The sequence below is a fragment of the Pristiophorus japonicus genome, chromosome 16 (genome assembly GCF_044704955.1).
Source record: "Pristiophorus japonicus isolate sPriJap1 chromosome 16, sPriJap1.hap1, whole genome shotgun sequence".
In the NCBI taxonomy this organism is placed as follows: Eukaryota; Metazoa; Chordata; class Chondrichthyes; family Pristiophoridae; genus Pristiophorus; species Pristiophorus japonicus.
Window position 1 is genome coordinate 53202586 of NC_091992.1, and position 18723 is coordinate 53221308.

At 43.7% G+C, this 18723-nt stretch overlaps 1 protein-coding gene across 6 annotated transcripts in view; it reads left to right on the forward strand.

Annotated features, from left to right (window-relative positions):
• The window catches only part of lrwd1 (leucine-rich repeats and WD repeat domain containing 1), an 80113-nt gene extending 63366 nt beyond the window's left edge, over nt 1–16747 (forward strand). For 5 of the 6 annotated variants that reach the window (XM_070857329.1, XM_070857328.1, XM_070857331.1 and 2 more), the window contains 4 exons: nt 1811–1914; nt 2453–2611; nt 12989–13098; nt 15162–16747. In XM_070857329.1, coding sequence (XP_070713430.1) covers nt 1811–1914; nt 2453–2611; nt 12989–13098; nt 15162–15302 — 514 coding nt within the window. In that variant the 3' untranslated portion in view covers nt 15303–16747. Of the gene's footprint in view, nt 1–1810; nt 1915–2452; nt 2617–12988; nt 13099–15161 lie in introns of those variants that run through there. The other variant, XM_070857332.1, reaches the window with a different exon arrangement.
• Nucleotides 16748–18723: the final 1976 nt, after the last annotated feature.

The window sequence follows — 18723 nt, forward strand, 5'->3', positions numbered from 1 at the left end:
AATGTTTCTACTAATCTTTGCACAACAGTAAATGCAGCTTGTCAATAAAGGGAAAACATTTTTAGTCTGAGCTGAAGCTTTCAGAGTAAGAGGAGATTCTGCGGAGGGATGCCATAGAGGTCAGGCTGCTGGAGAAGTGCTGCCTGCTCTCCTGCTGGCGCTGGCACTGGCGCACCCCCCATTATGCAGAAGAAGGTAACATACCTCGCTTCGGCAGATGTTGTGTTGGCGGAGGCTTCTCTCGCCAAAGGAAGCTGCACCAGTATACCTGGTGACATCACTGAAATGTGAATGCTAACCATTTCTGCAAGTCCTGACAAACCTGCCTGGGAATCAGCAAGAGGACCTCTCTTTTCAGGGTCAGCAGCGAGGCAGATGCCAAGCTGCATCATTTATTGTTAAGACACCTGTGGCATGCAAAGCGCTTTGCACATATGCAGGAACAGTAATGGTCAGGTGTGGCCTGAATTTTCACTGCACCTTCTTGCAGTGCTGACTTATGGGATGGTGCTGTGGAGTAGCTCAGAAGGCAGCTCTCTGCACGAACAGCTCATTCTGCTCCATCTCAACCAGCAGCCACTTACAGGAATCCAGGTTCTGGCTGCACCATTATTTGTCTGCAGACATGTGCCTATGCCTGGGCCTACTTCTGCATCTGCTGCCCTTTCAGACTTGGAAAGGGTTTCTGATGGGCTTTATTACAGCTATCCAGAAGCTTTCTGAATTTTTGCTCTTTTTTTTCACCCCACTACTTCCAACCTCCCCATCATGACATTCCCATCCTGCCCAATGACATTTTCCTTCAATTGTCCTGTTAATTTAAGCTTTAACCAAAATCCATTTTTCCTCTCCTACCAGTGATGCCAACCCTCAACCCATCTGAGTTTGAACCTGGAGTTGTGAATAGTTATGCAAATGAACAAAAAGGAAATAAAAGGGTTTTGGGAACAGAGCAGGCACATGGGATTAGCACTATTGCTCGTATGAAACACAAATATCAACGTGGACTGGTTGAGCCAAACAGCCTTCTTCCTTCTTGCATCTTTTATGTAACTTAAACCAGAGAATTGAACGCTATTTGCACTTGAGATTCAGGCAGCTCTTAAAATGCTGTTAGAGTTGACATCTGAAGATTAAAATTGGCTCCCACTTCAGTTTTACAATCTTCTATCAAAAAGTTTAATCATTTGACATAAATTTCTGATGGTAATGATGTTCTGGTTATGAACAGGATAACCATTAAGTGTAGTATTTTGTGCAAATGTTACTTTTAAGTTAAGTACTCTTGGCCTTAGTCAGAGTGTCCCATGTTACACATTTGCCAAGTGATCAATGTCTAGTAACTTTTTCAACAACTACAATTTATCTAAACTTAAAAAAAATGTTTTATTTGAGATTAAATTTCTCTCCAATTTCTTTCGTGGGGTGAGAACAGCTGCCTGAGATGTTGAAAGCCAGTCATTGGAAGGCATGCACAAGAGCATCCAGGGGCCAATTTTCCCATCTTATGAGCAAGTACTTAGCTTTTACTCAATGCTAATATGGAGTGGCTGAGTTTGGGATTCAGCAGTGAAGGAGTAAAATCTGATTGCAAGTACTGCTGGGGCACCAAGACTGCTGCACTGTGCCACTTATTTTTACTTTATTAATTCGTAGTTACATTTCCTCACAAGTAGATAGGAATGTTGCACGAGGTACCAGAAATGGCAAATTACTGATCTGACGTGGAAATGAAGTGCATCCTTTGTATGCTACTGAGTGCAATGCTTCATTGTGAAATTAACACATGGTTTTCCTCCTGTACTGTTAGAAACATTGAGATGGAATTTCTGTTCCCAATTTACAATAAAGAAGATGATAATACTGATTATCATATTGTTGATTCGTTGGCCTTCTGCAATAATGACCTTGTAGGTAAGTGTACTAGGATTTGATGGAAATTATAGGAACATTCCACTTGGACCCAATTAAATTTGTGACGAGTTTACCAACTTGAACTGAATATGATGAGGGTTAGAATGCTGCTTTATCTGTATCCTAAGTTCATTACTCGCCTAATCTGATGGAATTAAAGCTTATTTCCTAAATAAACTGAATTTGGACAGTGTCAGTTTATTGTCCAATTTCCTACTTATGCCTCCAGCATAAAGTTACACTTTCTTATACTCGGTAGGGCACAATCATCCTAAAATAAAATGTTATGTAGTTTTGTTTTTAAAATCTAACTCCAGATGCCAAATGGTGAAGTTGCTGTGTAACCAGTTGTCATTGAGTAGAGATCATTCGTCTTTCTCAGATTGGAACATTCCGGTGCATTTTATTAGCAAGAAGGCAGTATAACTCACTCCTAAAATATCAGTTAAAAATTATTTATGTTCTACTTAACTTTAACTAGTGTTTATGTACAGCAGTAATTAAACCTTTTAGATTACTGAAACTTGTTTTTATACAGCTTCCAAAAGTTCCATGCAAGGCTCAATATACCTATGGAGCTGGAGCCAAACTTTAAAAAGATGGAAGAAACAGAATAAGAAGGTGCATGCAGAGATTCTGAGAGAGATGGAGTGGTCCAATGCAGAACAACCTTACATAGCACTTGCTGCTTGTCCAGGTTAGTGCACAAGATACGGATTTATAAGATCCATGTTCTTCTCCAGCAAAAACTATAGTTTCTGTCTCTTCTGCCAGGGTACTCAAAATTGTCTTGTTATGCTGCAGTAGAACAGTAAGCTGTTTTGAAGGAGTTTTAAGTTTTACTAAAGGACAAGCTGTATTCTACTAAATTATTACACAAACCTAAATAATATTTAATCACATCAAAACATATCAAAATGCTTCACAAAATGTTTTATTCCAAGTACGGTGATTATTATGTAGACAAAATGTTATAGGCAGAGAAGTACATAAGTATCAGGATTTGTTGGTGTTCTAGTTGTTCCATATTTACTGTGTTTTAATGGTAACTAGTCTGGTTGGGGGAAGCCACTTTATGAAACTTCTACTATGACATCACGAATGAGCTGCAGGCATGACAGTAGAACAGTGTATTCTTGGAGCCCTGTGATGTGTTAAGGTCTTGGATAGAGAAAACTATTCTTTGTAATACATATAAATCGAATGAGAGATTTTCCTATTTAGTACATGATAGATAGAAGTTGCAGTGCAAATGACCAGAAACCATGGAAGTCTAGCCTAGAGACAACTTTGTCATTAATCCTGGGCTGTCTGCAAATGGAATTACGCAGGCATTGGTTCAAGAGTTTTTGTTTACTTCTTTGATTTTTGGATTGTCTATTTAGGGTTGCCTAGGCAATGGCTTAAAGTCTTAGGGCTGGACTTTAGGCTTTTCTGTTTTCAGGGCGAAAACAGAGGTGGAACAGGAAAGTTACCAGCCAGGAATAGCTTGCGCTTTATTAAAGAATTTACGGCATCTGGGCCCTGCGCCAGGGCGCGAAGGGAGACATTGTACAACTTTTGAGACACAAAATTTGGAAACTCGCGAACTAAAGTGCCGGGCCTTGTGTGCTCCGAGAGAGGCCTTTGGGGCGCACTTAAAAATAAACCCACAAAAACATTCCCAAAACATTGCCCACACCACCACAACACAAATCACTAAAAAAAATTAAGAGAACAAACACTCGCACTTACCTTTACATCACTTTACCTTCCTCACCACCGCCGGCATGGCTGGGCCGCTCTGGTTTCCCAGGCAGTCATCGCGAGGCGCGATTTCAGGCGTACGGGTTGGGTTCGAGTCAAAACGAGAGGCATTGCACACCCAGTGCAGGTCTTCTCAGCACCACCGCAAAAGCAGACAGGAAGATCGCAAAGGGGAGCAGGAGACTTGAACGCTACTTTTCACAGGGCTCTGGGGCGAAACCCGGAGCGGAAACGATAGTCCCGACCTGGACGCCCGATTTTCGCGCCACAAAGTGCGCCTAAAAAAAACCTTCCAGATTCTCCAGCTCCTCCAGGTCGTTTGCAGCTCGGCGCAGCGCAGCAGGAGCTGTAGGGGGCAGAGCCAGGTCCCTGCGCTGAAAACAGTGCCGGGATCTCTGCACATGCTCGCTACAGTGGGCGCGCATGTACAGTAGCTCCAGGCGCCCAAAACTGTAGCACGCAGCCCCTAGCCCTGGCCGAATGGCCTCACTGGGGCTGCGTGAATAAGGCTCCTCCCATGGCCAGCTCCTGCTTCCTCCCGACCCAACTCGACTCCCGCTTCCCGCTTCCCGCCTCCGGACCCGACACCGACCCGACTCCCGCTCCTGGACCCGACACCGACCCAACTCCCGCTTCCCCCTGACCCCCCGCCTCTGGACCGGACCCGACACCGACCCGACTCCCGCTTCCCGCCCCCCGCCTCTAGACCGGACCCGACACCAACCCGACTCCCGCTTCCCCCGACACCGACCCGACTCCTGCTTCCCGCCTCTGGACCGGACCCGACACCGACCCGACTCCCGCTTCCCCCCTACCCCTGGACCGGACCCGACCCCGACACCGACCCGACTCCCGCTTTCCCCCCGCCCCTGGACCCGACCCGACTCCCTTCACCCCCCCCCCCCCCCCCCCCCCCCCGCTTCCGGACCGGACCCGACACCGACCCGATTCCCGCCCCCCGCCTCTGGACCGGACCCGACACCGACCCGACTCCCGCTTCCCCCCCACCCCTGGACTGGACCCGACACCGACCCGACTCCCACTTTCCCCCCGCCCCCGGACCCGACTCGACCCGACTCCCCTCCCCCCCCTGCCTCCGCACCGGACCCGACACCGACCCGACTCCCGCGTTCCCCCCCCCCCCATTCAGCCTCCCTCCCCCTTCTCCTTTCCCCCCCTTCTCCTTTCCCCCCGCACCCCCATCTCCTTCCCCCCCCCCATCTCCTTTCCCACCCCCATCTCCTTTCCCACCCCCATCTCCTTTCCCACCCCCATCTCCTTTCCCACCCCCATCTCCTTTCCCACCCCCATCTCCTTTCCCACCCCATCTCCTTTCCCACCCCCATCATCTCCTTTCCCACCCCCATCTCCTTTCCCACCCCCATCATCTCCTTTCCCACCCCCCCATCTCCTTCCCCCCCCCATCTCCTTCCCCCCCCCCATCTCCTTCCCCCCCCCATCTCCTTCCCCCCCCCCATCTCCTTCCCCCCCCCCATCTCCTTCCCCCCCCCCATCTCCTTCCCCCCCCCATCTCCTTCCCCCCCCCCATCTCCTTCCCCCCCCATCTCCTTCCCCCCCCATCTCCTTCCCCCCCCATCTCCTTCCCCCCCCATCTCCTTTCTCCCACCCCCCTCCCTCCCCATCTCCTTTCCCCCCTCCCTCTCCTTCTCCCCAATTACTCCCCCTTCTCCCCCATCCCTCCCCCTTCCCTCCCTCTGCTCTCTCCCTCTACCCCCCCTCCTCCCTCTCCCCTCGCTGTCAGAAACACAGACACTGACAGACAGAGCATGAGAGACACACACAGACAAACAGACAGAGAGATAGAGACACTGACAAAGACACACTGGGGGGGGGGGGGGGCATCCCAGCACGCTGTTGGAGGGCTCCCGGTGCTGCAGTCGGTAAGTAGAAAATGTTTTATTTATTGATTTTTTTTTTAAATTATTTTTTATTCATTTTTTTGATTGATTTATTGGTTGATTTATTGATGTTTTTATCATTTATTATTGATGATGGCTCTTTATTTGTAAAACTGAAGTGTTTAATGTTTGTAAACTTCCCTTTAAAACCCCCCACCCCCCATTCCCTACGCCTGATTTGTAACCTACGCCTGATTTTCTAAAGTGTAGACAAGGTTTTTTCGAGCGTACAAAAATCTTCACTTACTCCATTCTAAGTTATTTTGGAGTAAGTTTTCACTGACGAAACTTTGAAAACAGGCGTAAGTGGCCGGACACGCCCCCTTTTGGAAAAAAAAATTCTGTTCCAAAGTGAAACTGTTCTAACTGACTAGAACTGGAGCAAACTAAATGGCGAGAATTACGATTTCTAAGATACTCCGTTCTACATCAGTTGCTCCTAAAAATCAGGAGCAAATCATGTCGAAACTTGGGGCCTCTGAGTGAAGAAATTTCTCTTCATTTCAGTCCTAAATGGCCGGCCGACTCCTGGTTCTAGATTCCCCAGCCAGGGGAAACAATCTCCCTGCATCTACCCTGTCAAGCCCTGTAAGAATTTTGTATGTTTCAATGAGATCACCTCTCATTCTTCTAAATTCTAGAGAATATAGGCCTAGTCTACTCAATCTCTCCTCATAGGACAATCCCCCCCCCGCCCCCATCCCAGGAATCAGTCTGGTGAACCTTCGTTTCACTCCCTCCATGGCAAATATATTCTTCCTTGAGTAAGGAGACTAAAACTGTACACAATTCTCCAGGTGTGGTCTCACCAGGGGCCTATATAATTGTAGTAAAAAGAAAGACTTGGACTTCTGTAGCATCTTTCACGACCACCCGACATCTCAAAGTGCTTTCCAGCCAATGAAGTACTTTTGGAGTGTAGTCACTATTGTAATGTGGGAAACGCGGCACAAGCAAGCTCCCACAAACAGCAATGTGATAATGACCAGATAATCGTTTTTTTTTGTTACTTTGATTGAGGAATAAATATTGGCCAGGACACTGGGGATAACTCCCATGCTCTTCTTTGAAATAGTGCTATGGGATCGTTTACGTCCACTTGAGAGAGCAGACAGGGCCTCGATTTAACTCATCCGAAAGACGGCACGTCTGATAGTACAGCATCTTTACTCTTATACTCAAATTCTCTTGTAATAAAGGCCAACATACCATTTGCTTTCTTAATTGCTTGCTGTACCTGATGTTAACTTTCAGTGATTTGTGTACAAGGACACCAAGATCCCTCTGACCCAACATTTCCCAATATCTCACTGTTTAAAACATACTCTGCTTTTCTATTTTTCCTACTAAAGTGGATAATTTCACATTTCGCCACATTATATTCCATTTGTCATGTTCTTGCCCACTCATTTAGCCTGTCTATATCTTCTTAAAGCCTCTTTGCATCCTCCTCACAACTTACATTCCCACCTAGCTTTGTATCATCAGCAAACTTGGATATATTACATTTGGTCCCCTCATCCAAATCATTGATGAAGATTATAAATAGCTGAGGCCCAAGCACTGATCCTTGCAGTACTCCACTTGTTAAAGCCTGCCAACCCGAAAATGATCTATTTATTCCTACTCTCTGTTTTCTGTCCGTTAACCAATCAATCCTCGATCCATGCTAATATATTACCCCTAATCCCATGAGCCCTAATTATGTTCAATAACCTCTTGTGTGGCACCTTATTGAATACCTTCTGAAAATCCAAATATACCACATCCACTGGTTTCCCCCTTATCTATTCTACTAGTTACAACCTCAAAAACTGATTTGTCAAACATGATTTCCCTTTCATAAATCCGTATTGACTCTGCCCAATCCTATTATTATTTTCTAAGTATCCTGTTACCATAACCTTAATAATAGACTCTATCATTTTCCCGACTGCTGATATCAAGCTACCTGATCTTTAGTTCCCCTTTTTTCTCTCTCCCTCCTTTCTTAAATAGTGGGGTTACATTTACTACCTTCCAATCCATGGGAACCATTCTAGAATCTATGGAATTTTGGAAGATGACAAGCAATGCATCCACTATCTCTATAGCCACCTCTTTCAAGATCCTAGGATGGAGGCCATCAGGTCCAGGGGATTTATCGGCTTTCAGCCCCATTAATTTCTCCAGTACTATTCTTTTACTAATACTAATTTCTTTCAGTTCCTCATTCCCGCTAAACCCTTGGTTCTCCACTATCTCTGGCAAGTTTTTCACGTCTTCTTCCTTGAAAAGCAGATACACCGCTTTGAGTACTGTTGACGGGGATGACTCATCAGGGAGGAGCAGCAGCAGCCGCCAAGTTCATGGCACCGTGGCTGACTCTGCTGCACAGGAGGGCAGGAAAAAGAGTGGGAGAACGATAGTGATAGGGGATTCAATTGTAAGGGGAATAGCCGCAACCGAGACTCCAGGATGGTATGTTGCCTCCCTGGTGCAAGGGTCAAGGATGTCTCGCAGCGGGTGCAGGACATTCTGTAAAGGGAGGGTGAACAGCCAGTTGTCCTGGTGCACATTGGTACCAACGATATAGGTAAAAAACGGGATGAGGTCCTACGAGACGAATTTAAGGAGCTAAGAGCTAAATTAAAAAGTAAGACCTCAAAAGTAATAATCTCGGGATTGCTACCAGTGCCACGTGCTAGTCAGAGTAGGAATCGCAGGATAGCTCGGATGAATACGTGTCTTGAGCAGTGGTGCAGCAGGGAGGGATTCAAATTACTGGGGCATTGGAACCGGTTCTGGGGGAGGAGGGACCAGTACAAACTGGACGGTCTACACCTAGGCAGGACTGGAACCAATGTCCTGGAGGAGTGTTTGCTAGTGCTGTTGGGGAGGAGTTAAACTAATATGGCAGGGGGATGGGAACCAATGCAGGGAGACAGATGGGAACAAAATGGAGACAGAAGCAAAAGACAGAAAGGAAATGAATAAAAGTGGAGGACAGAGAAACCCAAGGCAAAAAACAAAAAGGGCCACTTGCAGCAACATTCTAAAGGGTCAAAGTGTATTAAAAAGGCAAGACTGAAGGCACTGTGCCTGAATGCGAGGGGTATTCGGAATAAGGTGGACAAATTAACTGTGCAGATAGCAGTTAATGGATACGATGTGGTTGGCATCACGGAGATATGGCTGAAGGGTGGCCAAGGCTGTGAACTCAACATCCAAGGGTATTCAACATTTACGAAGGATAGACAGAAAGGAAAAGGAGGCGGGGTGGCGTTGCTGGTGAAAGAGGAAATTAATGCAATTGTAAGGAAAGACTTTAGCTTGGATGATGTGGAATCAGTATGGGTGGAGCTACGGAATAACAAGGGGCAGAAAACGCTAGTGGGAGTTGTGTACAGACCTCCAAACAGTAGTAGTGATGTTGGGGAGGGCATCAAACAGGAAATTAGGGGTGCATGCAATAAAGGTGCAGCAGTTATGGGTGACTTTAATATGCATATAGATTGGGCTAACCAAACTGGAAGCAATACGGTGGAGGAGGATTTCCTGGAGTACATAAGGGATGGTTTTCGAGACCAATATGTCGAGAAACCAACTAGGGGGGAGGCCATCTTAGACTGGGTGTTGTGTAATGAGAGAGGATTATTTAACAATCTTGTTGTGCGAGGCCCCTTATGGAAGAGTGACCATAATATGGTGGAATTCTACATTAGGATGGAGAATGAAACAGTTAATTCAGAGACCATGGTCCAGAACTTAAAGAAGGGTAACTTTGAAGGTATGAGGCGTGAATTGGCTGGGATAGATTGGCGAATGATACTTAAGGGGTTGACAGTGGATGGGCAATGGCAGACATTTAGAGACCGCATGGATGAATTACAACAATTGTACATCCCTGTCTGGTGTAAAAATAAAAAAGGGAAGGCTATCAAGGGGAATCAGGGATAGTATTAAAGCCAAGGAAATGGCATACAAATTGGCCAGAAATAGCAGCGAACCCGGGGACTGGGAGAAATTTAGAACTCCGCAGAGGAGGACAAAGGGTTTGATTAGGGCAGGGAAAATAGAATACGAGAGGAAGCTTGCAGGGAACATTAAAATGGACTGCAAAAGCTTCTATAGATATGTAAAGAGAAAAAGGTTAGTAAAGACAAACGTAGGTCCCCTGCAGTCAGAATCAGGGGAAGTCATAACTGGGAACAAAGAAATGGCAGACCAATTGAACAAGCACTTTGGTTTGGTATTCACTAAGGAGGACACAAACAACCTTCCGGATATAAAAGGGGTCAGAGGGTCTAGTAAGAAGGAGGAACTGAGGGAAGTCCTTATTAGTCGGGTAATTGTGTTGGGGAAATTGATAGGATTGAAGGCCGATAAATCCCCAGGGCCTGATGGTCTGCATCCCAGAGTACTTAAGGAGGTGGCCTTGGAAATAGCGGATGCATTGACAGTCATTTTCCAACATTCCATTGACTCTGGATCAGTTCCTATCGAGTGGAGGGTAGCCAATGTAACCCCACTTTTTAAAAAAGGAGGGAGAGAGAAAACAGGGAATTATAGACCAGTCAGCCTGACCTCAGTAGTGGGTAAAATGATGGAATCAATTATTAAGGATGTCATAGCAGCGCATTTGGAAAGAGGTGACATGATAGGTCCAAGTCAGCATGGATTTGTGAAAGGGAAATCATGCTTGACAAATCTTCTGGAATTTTTTGAGGATGTTTCCAGTAGAGTGGACAAGGGAGAACCAGTTGATGTGGTGTACTTGGACTTTCAGAAGGCTTTCGACAAGGTCCCACACAAGAGATTAGTGTGCAAAGTTAAAGCACATGGGATTGGGGGTAGTGTGCTGACGTGGATTGAGAACTGGTTGGCAGACAGAAAGCAAAGAGTAGGAGTAAATGGGTACTTTTCAGAATGGCAGACTAGTGGGGTACCGCAAGGTTCTGTGCTGGGGCCCCAGCTGTTTACATTGTACATTAATGATTTAGACGAGGGGATTAAATGTAGTATCTCCAAATTTGCGGATGACATTAAGTTGGGTGGCAGTGTGAGCTGCGAGGAGGATGCTATGAGGCTGCAGAGTGACTTGGATAGGTTAGGTCTGTGGACAAATGCATGGCAGATGAAGTACAATGTGGATAAATGTGAGGTTATCCACTTTGGTGGTAAAAACAGAGAGACAGACTATTATCTGAATGGTGACAGATTAGGAAAAGGGGAGGTGCAAAGAGACCTGGGTGTCATGGTACATCAGTCATTGAAGGTTGGCATGCAGGTACAGCAGGCGGTTAAGAAAGCAAATGGCATGTTGATCTTCATAGCGAGGGGATTTGCGTACAGGGGCAGGGAGGTATTACTACAGTTGTACAAGGCCTTGGTGAGGCCACACCTGGAGTATTGTGTACAGTTTTGGTCTCCTAACTTGAGGAAGGACTATTGAGGGAGTGCAGCGAAGGTTCACCAGACTGATTCCTGGGATGGCGGGACTGACATATCAAGAAAGACTGGATCAACTTGGCTTGTATTCACTGGAGTTCAGAAGAATGAGAGGGGACCTCGTAGAAACGTTTAAAATTCTGACGGGGTTAGACAGGTTAGATGCAGGAAGAATGTTCCCAATGTTGGGAAAGTCCAGAACCAGGGGTCACAGCCTAAGGATAATGGGTAAGCCATTTAGGACCGAGATGAGGAGAAACTTCTTCACCCAGAGAGTGGTGAACCTGTGGAATTCTCTACCACAGAAAGTTGTTGAGGCCAATTCACTAAATATATTCAAAAAGGAGTTAGGTGTCGTCCTTACTACTAGGGGGATCAAGGGGTATGGCAAGAAAGCAGGAATGAGGTACTGAAGTTGCATGTTCAGCCATGAACTCATTGAATGGCGGTGCAGGCTCGAAGGGCTGAATGGCCTACTCCTGCACCTATTTTCTATGTTTCTAAGACAGGCACAAAGGGGCAGAAATTGCCCTCCGCCCAAAACGGGGCGCATCTCCCGATTTTTAAGTGTTCCGTCTGACCCAATGCGTGCGACGGACAATGCGCCGATTTTCAGCACTTTGTTTCTTGTTTCTGGTCGGAGTCGTGCTGGTGTCGGGAGAGTGGGGAGTCTGAACGGCCGTCGCTCCGTCACCTTCTCAGGACAACTGGGGATGGGCAATAAATGTGGCAATGCCCACATCCCATAAACAAATAAAGAAAGAACTGGCAGTTGTATAACGATATTCGCATTCTCAAAGACATCTCAAAATGCTTCACAACCAATGAAGTATTTTTGAAGTGTAGTCACCGCTGTAATGTCGGCTAATGCAGCAGCCAATTTACGCAGCATGGTCCCAGTGAGATAAATAACCAATAATCTGTTTTTTGTTTAGTGGTGTTGATTGAGTGATGTATTGTTCAACCAAGATACCAGAAGAACTACCCTGCTTTTCTCCAAGTAGTCCCTCATACTGCACTGTTAGCCTAGATTATATGCTCAAATCTCTGGGGTGAGGCTTGAACTCACGACCATCTGATTTAAAGGTCAGATTGCTGCCTCTGAGTTAAGGCTGACACTGTAAAAGTGTCTCTGCCTTGTCTAAAATCTCCTGGAGAATTTTCTTATAAGCATGGGAATGAAGCATTGGAAATGTTCTTTCAAAAATAGGCTGTAACAGAAAAAGTCAGGCAAAATCATTTGTTCTTAAAAATAAATTAGCAATATCTTATGGGTGATTTCTAAAATGTTTGCATGTATTGAGGTGCTTGCCAATCCTCCCTTTGTTTTAAATTCCTAAAATGTAGTTGTGAGGAGATGTTCTAGGATTAAGGGATACATATATCACGTGGGTAATTTTAACCTTACCCATCCGACCTGAAACTGTTTGGATTGGCCGCCCATTTTACACTCCGCTTGGTTTTACTTTCCATTGATCGAAAGTAAAATCGGGTAGTGTGTAAAATAAGTGGCCGATCTGATCCCGGCTGTTCCCTGCACTGTGATGATACGTGATAAGAAGGGCCAGTGATATAGAAAGATTTTTTTTTACCTTCTGATACTGGGTGTGCACATAATAGAATCTGTATATAGAATTTTATACTTTTTGTTGTACAATATTGTCTATTGCATGGTGGTGACATCCGCGTTATGGTAAATAGCCTTTTAAGCTATGACCTTACTTAGCCATTGTAATCATATGGTCTCAGTGTAGGAGCACTGTTCTTTGCTTTGGCTTTCATTGTCTAGTCCCATTACCTCCCTTTACCTGTTTTGGTAATATTTCAAACAGAGCCACAGTACAAATAATAAACTTTTAGATATGAAAGGTTAAAGAGTAAATGTGTAGTGTAATCCGGACAAACAACTACAATAGTTCCTGCAGGAGGGTCTACCTGACACTATTGCAGTAGTTAAACAGAGTGGATTCTTTCCGCAGATGAAAGCTATCTCCTATGCGGAGATGAGAAGGGAGACATTTGGATGTATGACCTGGATGAGTTCACCAATGAAAACGTGACTTCTGGCAAGAAGACTTCACCAACACAGGTGCCTCATACTGCAGCAAAATTAATGACAAAATAAACTTCTTTATAATGAGTCGAATAATTAACTGATTCTAGTTATTGTTTTTAAATGGTTTGTCAATTCATCTATATCTGCATATGCTATGGTATTCTCTTTAAATAGAATCTTAAGATAGTAAAAGTTTCTATGAACGTAAAATGAAATGTTATTTCATCCTCTTGTTCTCCATATATCTCTAAAGATTTAAAGCCAGAATGTCTAATACAGATGTTTTCAAGAGTAGTGCCTCTTCAAAATCAAAGTGCTTAATTCTGTCAGATGACTGTCACTTTTCCCATGGCCTACAAATTGCCGAAATGGCCTGAAATTTGTGGTCAGCGGCGAAGCGACGATGCTCACCACTGACCTCAAAGAAAGCTGCTTACAAAGATCTAGCGATCTCTGGCGTGAATTTCACCTTTCCCGACGTTAGTTTGAATCTGCCGCCAAATCAAGCGAATCTCCAGTGCCCAGCAACAGTGATGTTATCAAGCAAGCTAAGCAGCCAATCACATTGAATAATTCTCACAGACAGCAAACCAGGAAGTAAAATGCGCAGATTATAATTTACTTTTTATAAATTTTATGAGAGAGCAAAATAAAGATTGGGACATACATATAGGATTATGGTAGAAGCTGAAATATCATAAACTTTAATTTTTTTTATTACATTAAAAACCATGTAATTCTTAAACTAATCACAAAATTTGGCATTCCGCAAATATAAAGTTTGTTTTTCAGGGCCAGAACGGTTGTTCAGCTGTCAATATGCTGTTAAAAACCCAGTTACACCTCTTTCAACAAGGCTTAACTTTTTCAGAGGTTTTCAACAGTGATATTCCAGTGAACTACGGGAAGTTTTTGTCGGGAACTACATTTCAGTGTGATTTGAATTCATTGTGGGCTCCAGGAAGTTCCACAGTGCAACCTGTGGAGAAGTGTAGACACTGACAGTAACTTCTGGATTTCCACATTTATCTGCGCATGTGCTAACTCCAGAAGTTGCTGTCACTTTCAGAAGAGTAATGACGGCATTTCGCCGTCTTTACCACCACAAAATCCAGGCTATTGTCTTTTCTTTGCTCTATTTTCTTTCTTCAGTAGTTGCCAGTGGTTACATTCTCACTTGTTCCCAGTGGTGTGGAAAAGACCGAGCGATGCATCACATCTGTCTTCAGCTTGTGGATGATAATTAGTCCTTGTGTTCTGTTTATTTCTAGCAAGAATATAAAAATTCTAAGTATGGTTTAATGATTCAAGGATTATATTCGTATGAAATTCTGGCCAAGTTTTATCACTTTAAGTTGTTATTTTTGTTATTTGTTATCTCAGATTTATTTCTGTATATTTTTTCCCAACAAGGAGGCAATCTGTTGTCAAACCACATTAAACAGCTTAGGCACACAAGAGTGGCTTAAGTCTGACTCAGCATCTGGTCTACTCCCCCTCTGATGACCTAGCTGAGATTGTGAAACTCCACATGGAGAAATGCAGTAGTGCACACTGTGTGCTTAACATTCTGTGGTGCACACACTGAACTCACATGGCTCTCCCTAATTAGAATGTGGCTTCAGCTTTTTTTTAATGCTGAAACATGTCATTTTTTTTCCTTTCCCATGGGGAAAAAATTGCATTTTTAATGTGATGAATTTTGAAAATGCAGTACTTGATTTTTAGTAGCAGAGCTCAAGGGGCAGTATCACAACTTTGATATACTTCCACCACTGCTCATTCTGGTTTTCAGCTGATTGTAAAGGGGAAGGAAGGGAAATGCTGAATTCACAAAAACTATATTTCCAGTTGATTATCTTCACTGTGTGAATGTTTCAGGACAAATCACATTAGGAACTTGACCCTGTAGGTCAGCCCTAATCCAAGAGTAGGTGAGGTAGGAAGGGAGGGTAAAGCATTTGTGGGACACTACAGCTTCAGTGACAAGCATTGAATGATTATATACCTGCATTGTATCTGAGAACTTGGCATCTGTACTCATTAAATATTGGCTTCATTTGCTCACCTGACTCACATTCTTGTACATTTTGCAGATTCTCAAGTGGCCAGCCATAAAAACACAAGGGGAAATAATTGAAGGAACTTTGATAAATAATGTAACTACAGACCCCGAATTTAAATATCTTGTAGCAGCAACAGACAAAAACATCCTTGTTATTTGGAAAAGAACATAAAGTTTTCGGCAAGGGAGCAGAACAACAAGACATCCAGAGTTCAAATTTAAAGCCATCTTAACTTCAAGTGCAACTAAATGATGCTATATAGCATTCTAGTATTGTATTCAAAATAGTCTTTCATTTTATCTGAGAATCTGGAATCCCTTCTGCATGGGAAATGTGCCTTTTGAAGAAGTGGGAAAAGGTAAACGCGTCATTGAGCCAATGTAATATATACAGGTACTAGCAGATCACTTGTGGTGCTGCTCATGGTAAGTTGGAGGATGTGCTGTGTAATAAATAGAGGAGAGGTTATAGCATATAATGCACAATGCATTTTATTTCTAAAGTGTAGCTATGTGTGACTTGTAGTGTTTCTTTAAGAATATAAGATGTAATTGCTCTTCCTTCCTGTGGTCATTTATAGGCTCATTGCTTTTAAGATCTTCGGTTCAATCTGATTTTTATTTTTTTATATACTCCTCTCCCCCCTCCCGCAATGTGAGTTTTAAAATCAATTAGAAGCTACTCTCTCTTGCTGGAAAAGTTTATCTATACATTAGAAATTATTGGCCTTCTTTGTCTCTTTCTAATATACTTTAAAAAAAAATATTATATACAAATTTGTATGCATGGCACGAAGTACGATGGATACAGCTCAGAATTTATATCAAAGTAAACAGCATCATGTTGAGAAATATTTAAAAATACCTTATAATGTCTAGCACACATTTCCTGTCCATTACACTTCTGGTTTCATATCTGTCACCGTTAAATTTCTGTAACACGCTTCAAAAAAAACCAGAGGCAGTCATTTGACACACGAGCCAGAATGTGTCTATCCTCAGAGTAACCTTACCAAACACTTTTAAAAGAAAGGAAAAGCCAGAGTTGTGATCAGAGTTGAAGAGCCGTTAAACTTTGACTTAATTTCAACAGTAATTAAACCTTGTGTCCTTAGAGGGACACAGACCTTAACCTTAACAGGGACTTTAAAGGGAGACTAATACATGGTATAATATGGTCATTATATACATTAAGTCTTGTGACTAGGGAAAGTCTATCATACACCATACACTTTGCTACAGATGAAAAATATGTTTTTTTTAAGGTGAAAACTAATCATTGACCTGGAACTTAAAATTACAAGCACTTCCACACTGTAAATTTCCTTCATTAAACAACAATTAAACGCTCATTCATCTGAGGCTATGTTTACTTAACAGAAATTAAAGAGACAGAGTGCTGGCTTAGCTTCAGAATAATACTATTTGCATTACATTGTTTAACACTCCTGTTCTAAAATATCATCTGACTACCGTGAGCAATGTCATAGAAAATGTACTAGTAAATTACAAAAAAGTTGCGTGTGAAAAATGTGAAAGAATATTGATATTGGGCCTCTAGTATTGATTTTAACTTTGTGGCTTAGTGTTTTCTAGTTATCGTTTTACTCACTGGAAACAAAGCAATCATTATTAGAATCATAATACGTTGGGTGGGTGGGGGGGAAATTCACTATTGCCCCATTTGGGGCACTAATTTTTAAAAGTTTGAAAAGTTAGCACTAGGCGCTAACGATTTCAAACTTTAAAAAAATTAGCCGTTTTCAAGTGCTCCACTTCCTGTTTGGAGCACAATTGGCAGTAAGTGGAGCGGAGACTTCAGCAGCGCTGCACACTGGGCCATGCAGCGCTGCCGCGTTTAAAGGCTCCTTCCTTCCCTTAAAGGGAGGGGCCATCGCTGCAAGCTCTGCAATATAAAAGGTACCTACCTGGACCACCAAGGCAGCAACAATCCCGCACAATCAGCCTAATTGAACGATCACTAGCAGAAACCCGCAAAAAAAAACGGCAACAAGAAAGCTACGTTTTTTTTTACTTACCTTGGCCATCTTTCCTTTAATCATCGCGCCCAAAGTGACCGGCCACCCGATGCATACCTCCTACAGCAGTCGATGCTTTCGGCCGGTGCTGCTGCAAGGGATGGAAGTCACTTTCGAGTCCGGGGCACTACCGAGGTGATGCGCACGGCAAAGACGGTCACAGGAAATCGGGGCATAACACCATAGCACCACCGCAAGCTCCCCGCCAAATAAGGTGGGAGTCGATATCGGCGCCGTGCCCGGTCGCAACGCCATTTGTGCCCAAGGCGCCAATGGGAGGTGCAAAGGCACCCAATTTCTCCCCCGTTTTCTTTTATCTAATAATTGAATTTTAATCATGAATATGTGCCAGTTACTTTTTCTTTATTTTACTATTGCCTGTGAAATGTTTTTCTTTTCCAAATTATTGCAAATTATGCTATGTGTAGTCTTGATTTTATATTGACTGAAAAGGAATGTGTAAAATTAATTAAACCATCTACTGTCTATTGCATTGGCTTTCGTGTTTGTCTTTTTTAACTTTTATTTCTTTTAGAAATTTTTACTTAACGCAAAGTAGACTGGAACAGCTGGTATTGTTTGGTCATAGAAAGAAAGTAAAGGTCTTTCAGTAACGGAAGCGATTGTGAAGAGCTGCAGAACCAGAACTAAATGATGCTACTGCTTCACTGCCTTATTTCATATCTATTTGAAAATAAATCCTGGTTTACCGTCTTCACTGCTGTCAGCTGGTCATATACAACTGAATCCTGATAAATGCATATAGAATTTGCCATTTAATGTTTTATGCTTGAGGATTTTGATGATTTTGCCATTAATTCAAAAATGTAATTTGATCCAAAACAGAAACTACAAATGGAAATCTAGCAAATTTTAGCAAACTATCTTAAAATATCTTAGTGACCAATGATGCATCTTTCCTCCTTTCCCCGAATCACCCCATATATTATGCTGGAATTTGACTCTGTACCCACAGACCAATATTGCATCTTCTATTAGTTTGCAAAGTCAAATGTAATCCAAAAAGGTATGGTTTCTTTCCTTGTCTACTTAGTAGGTAGATTTGAATGAGATACTGGGCTGGATTTTCAGCTTTGCTCATTTCGGGGCGGTAGGCCGGCTGAGCAAGCGAAAATCCTGAATTCAGCAGCCGGTCTCAGAGCGCTCTGAGAGAGGCCTGGGGAGAAAAAAAAACCTGAAACAAAACCCACCAAAAACATTCCCAATAAGTACCGCACGCCACCACAACATGAATCGCAAAAAAAAACAATCACACTTACCTGAGGTCGACATTACTTACCTCACTGCAGCCGCTACAGCTCGCACCGCCCGCTTGCACAGGCAACCCCAGCACGGCGCTCTACAGATCGGGCGGGAGCCAAAAATTGAGCCGGTGTCGCAAGCAGGGGCATTGTACACCAGCTTGCCTCTCCGGGCGGTAATGTTCCGCGCCGCGCCGAAACCAGCCCCGAAAACCCCAGCGAGGCGCTGGCAGCTTGCCGCCTGCCTGGAAGAGCTCACCGCTGCCATTGCCGCCCCTCTGGGGCAAAAACC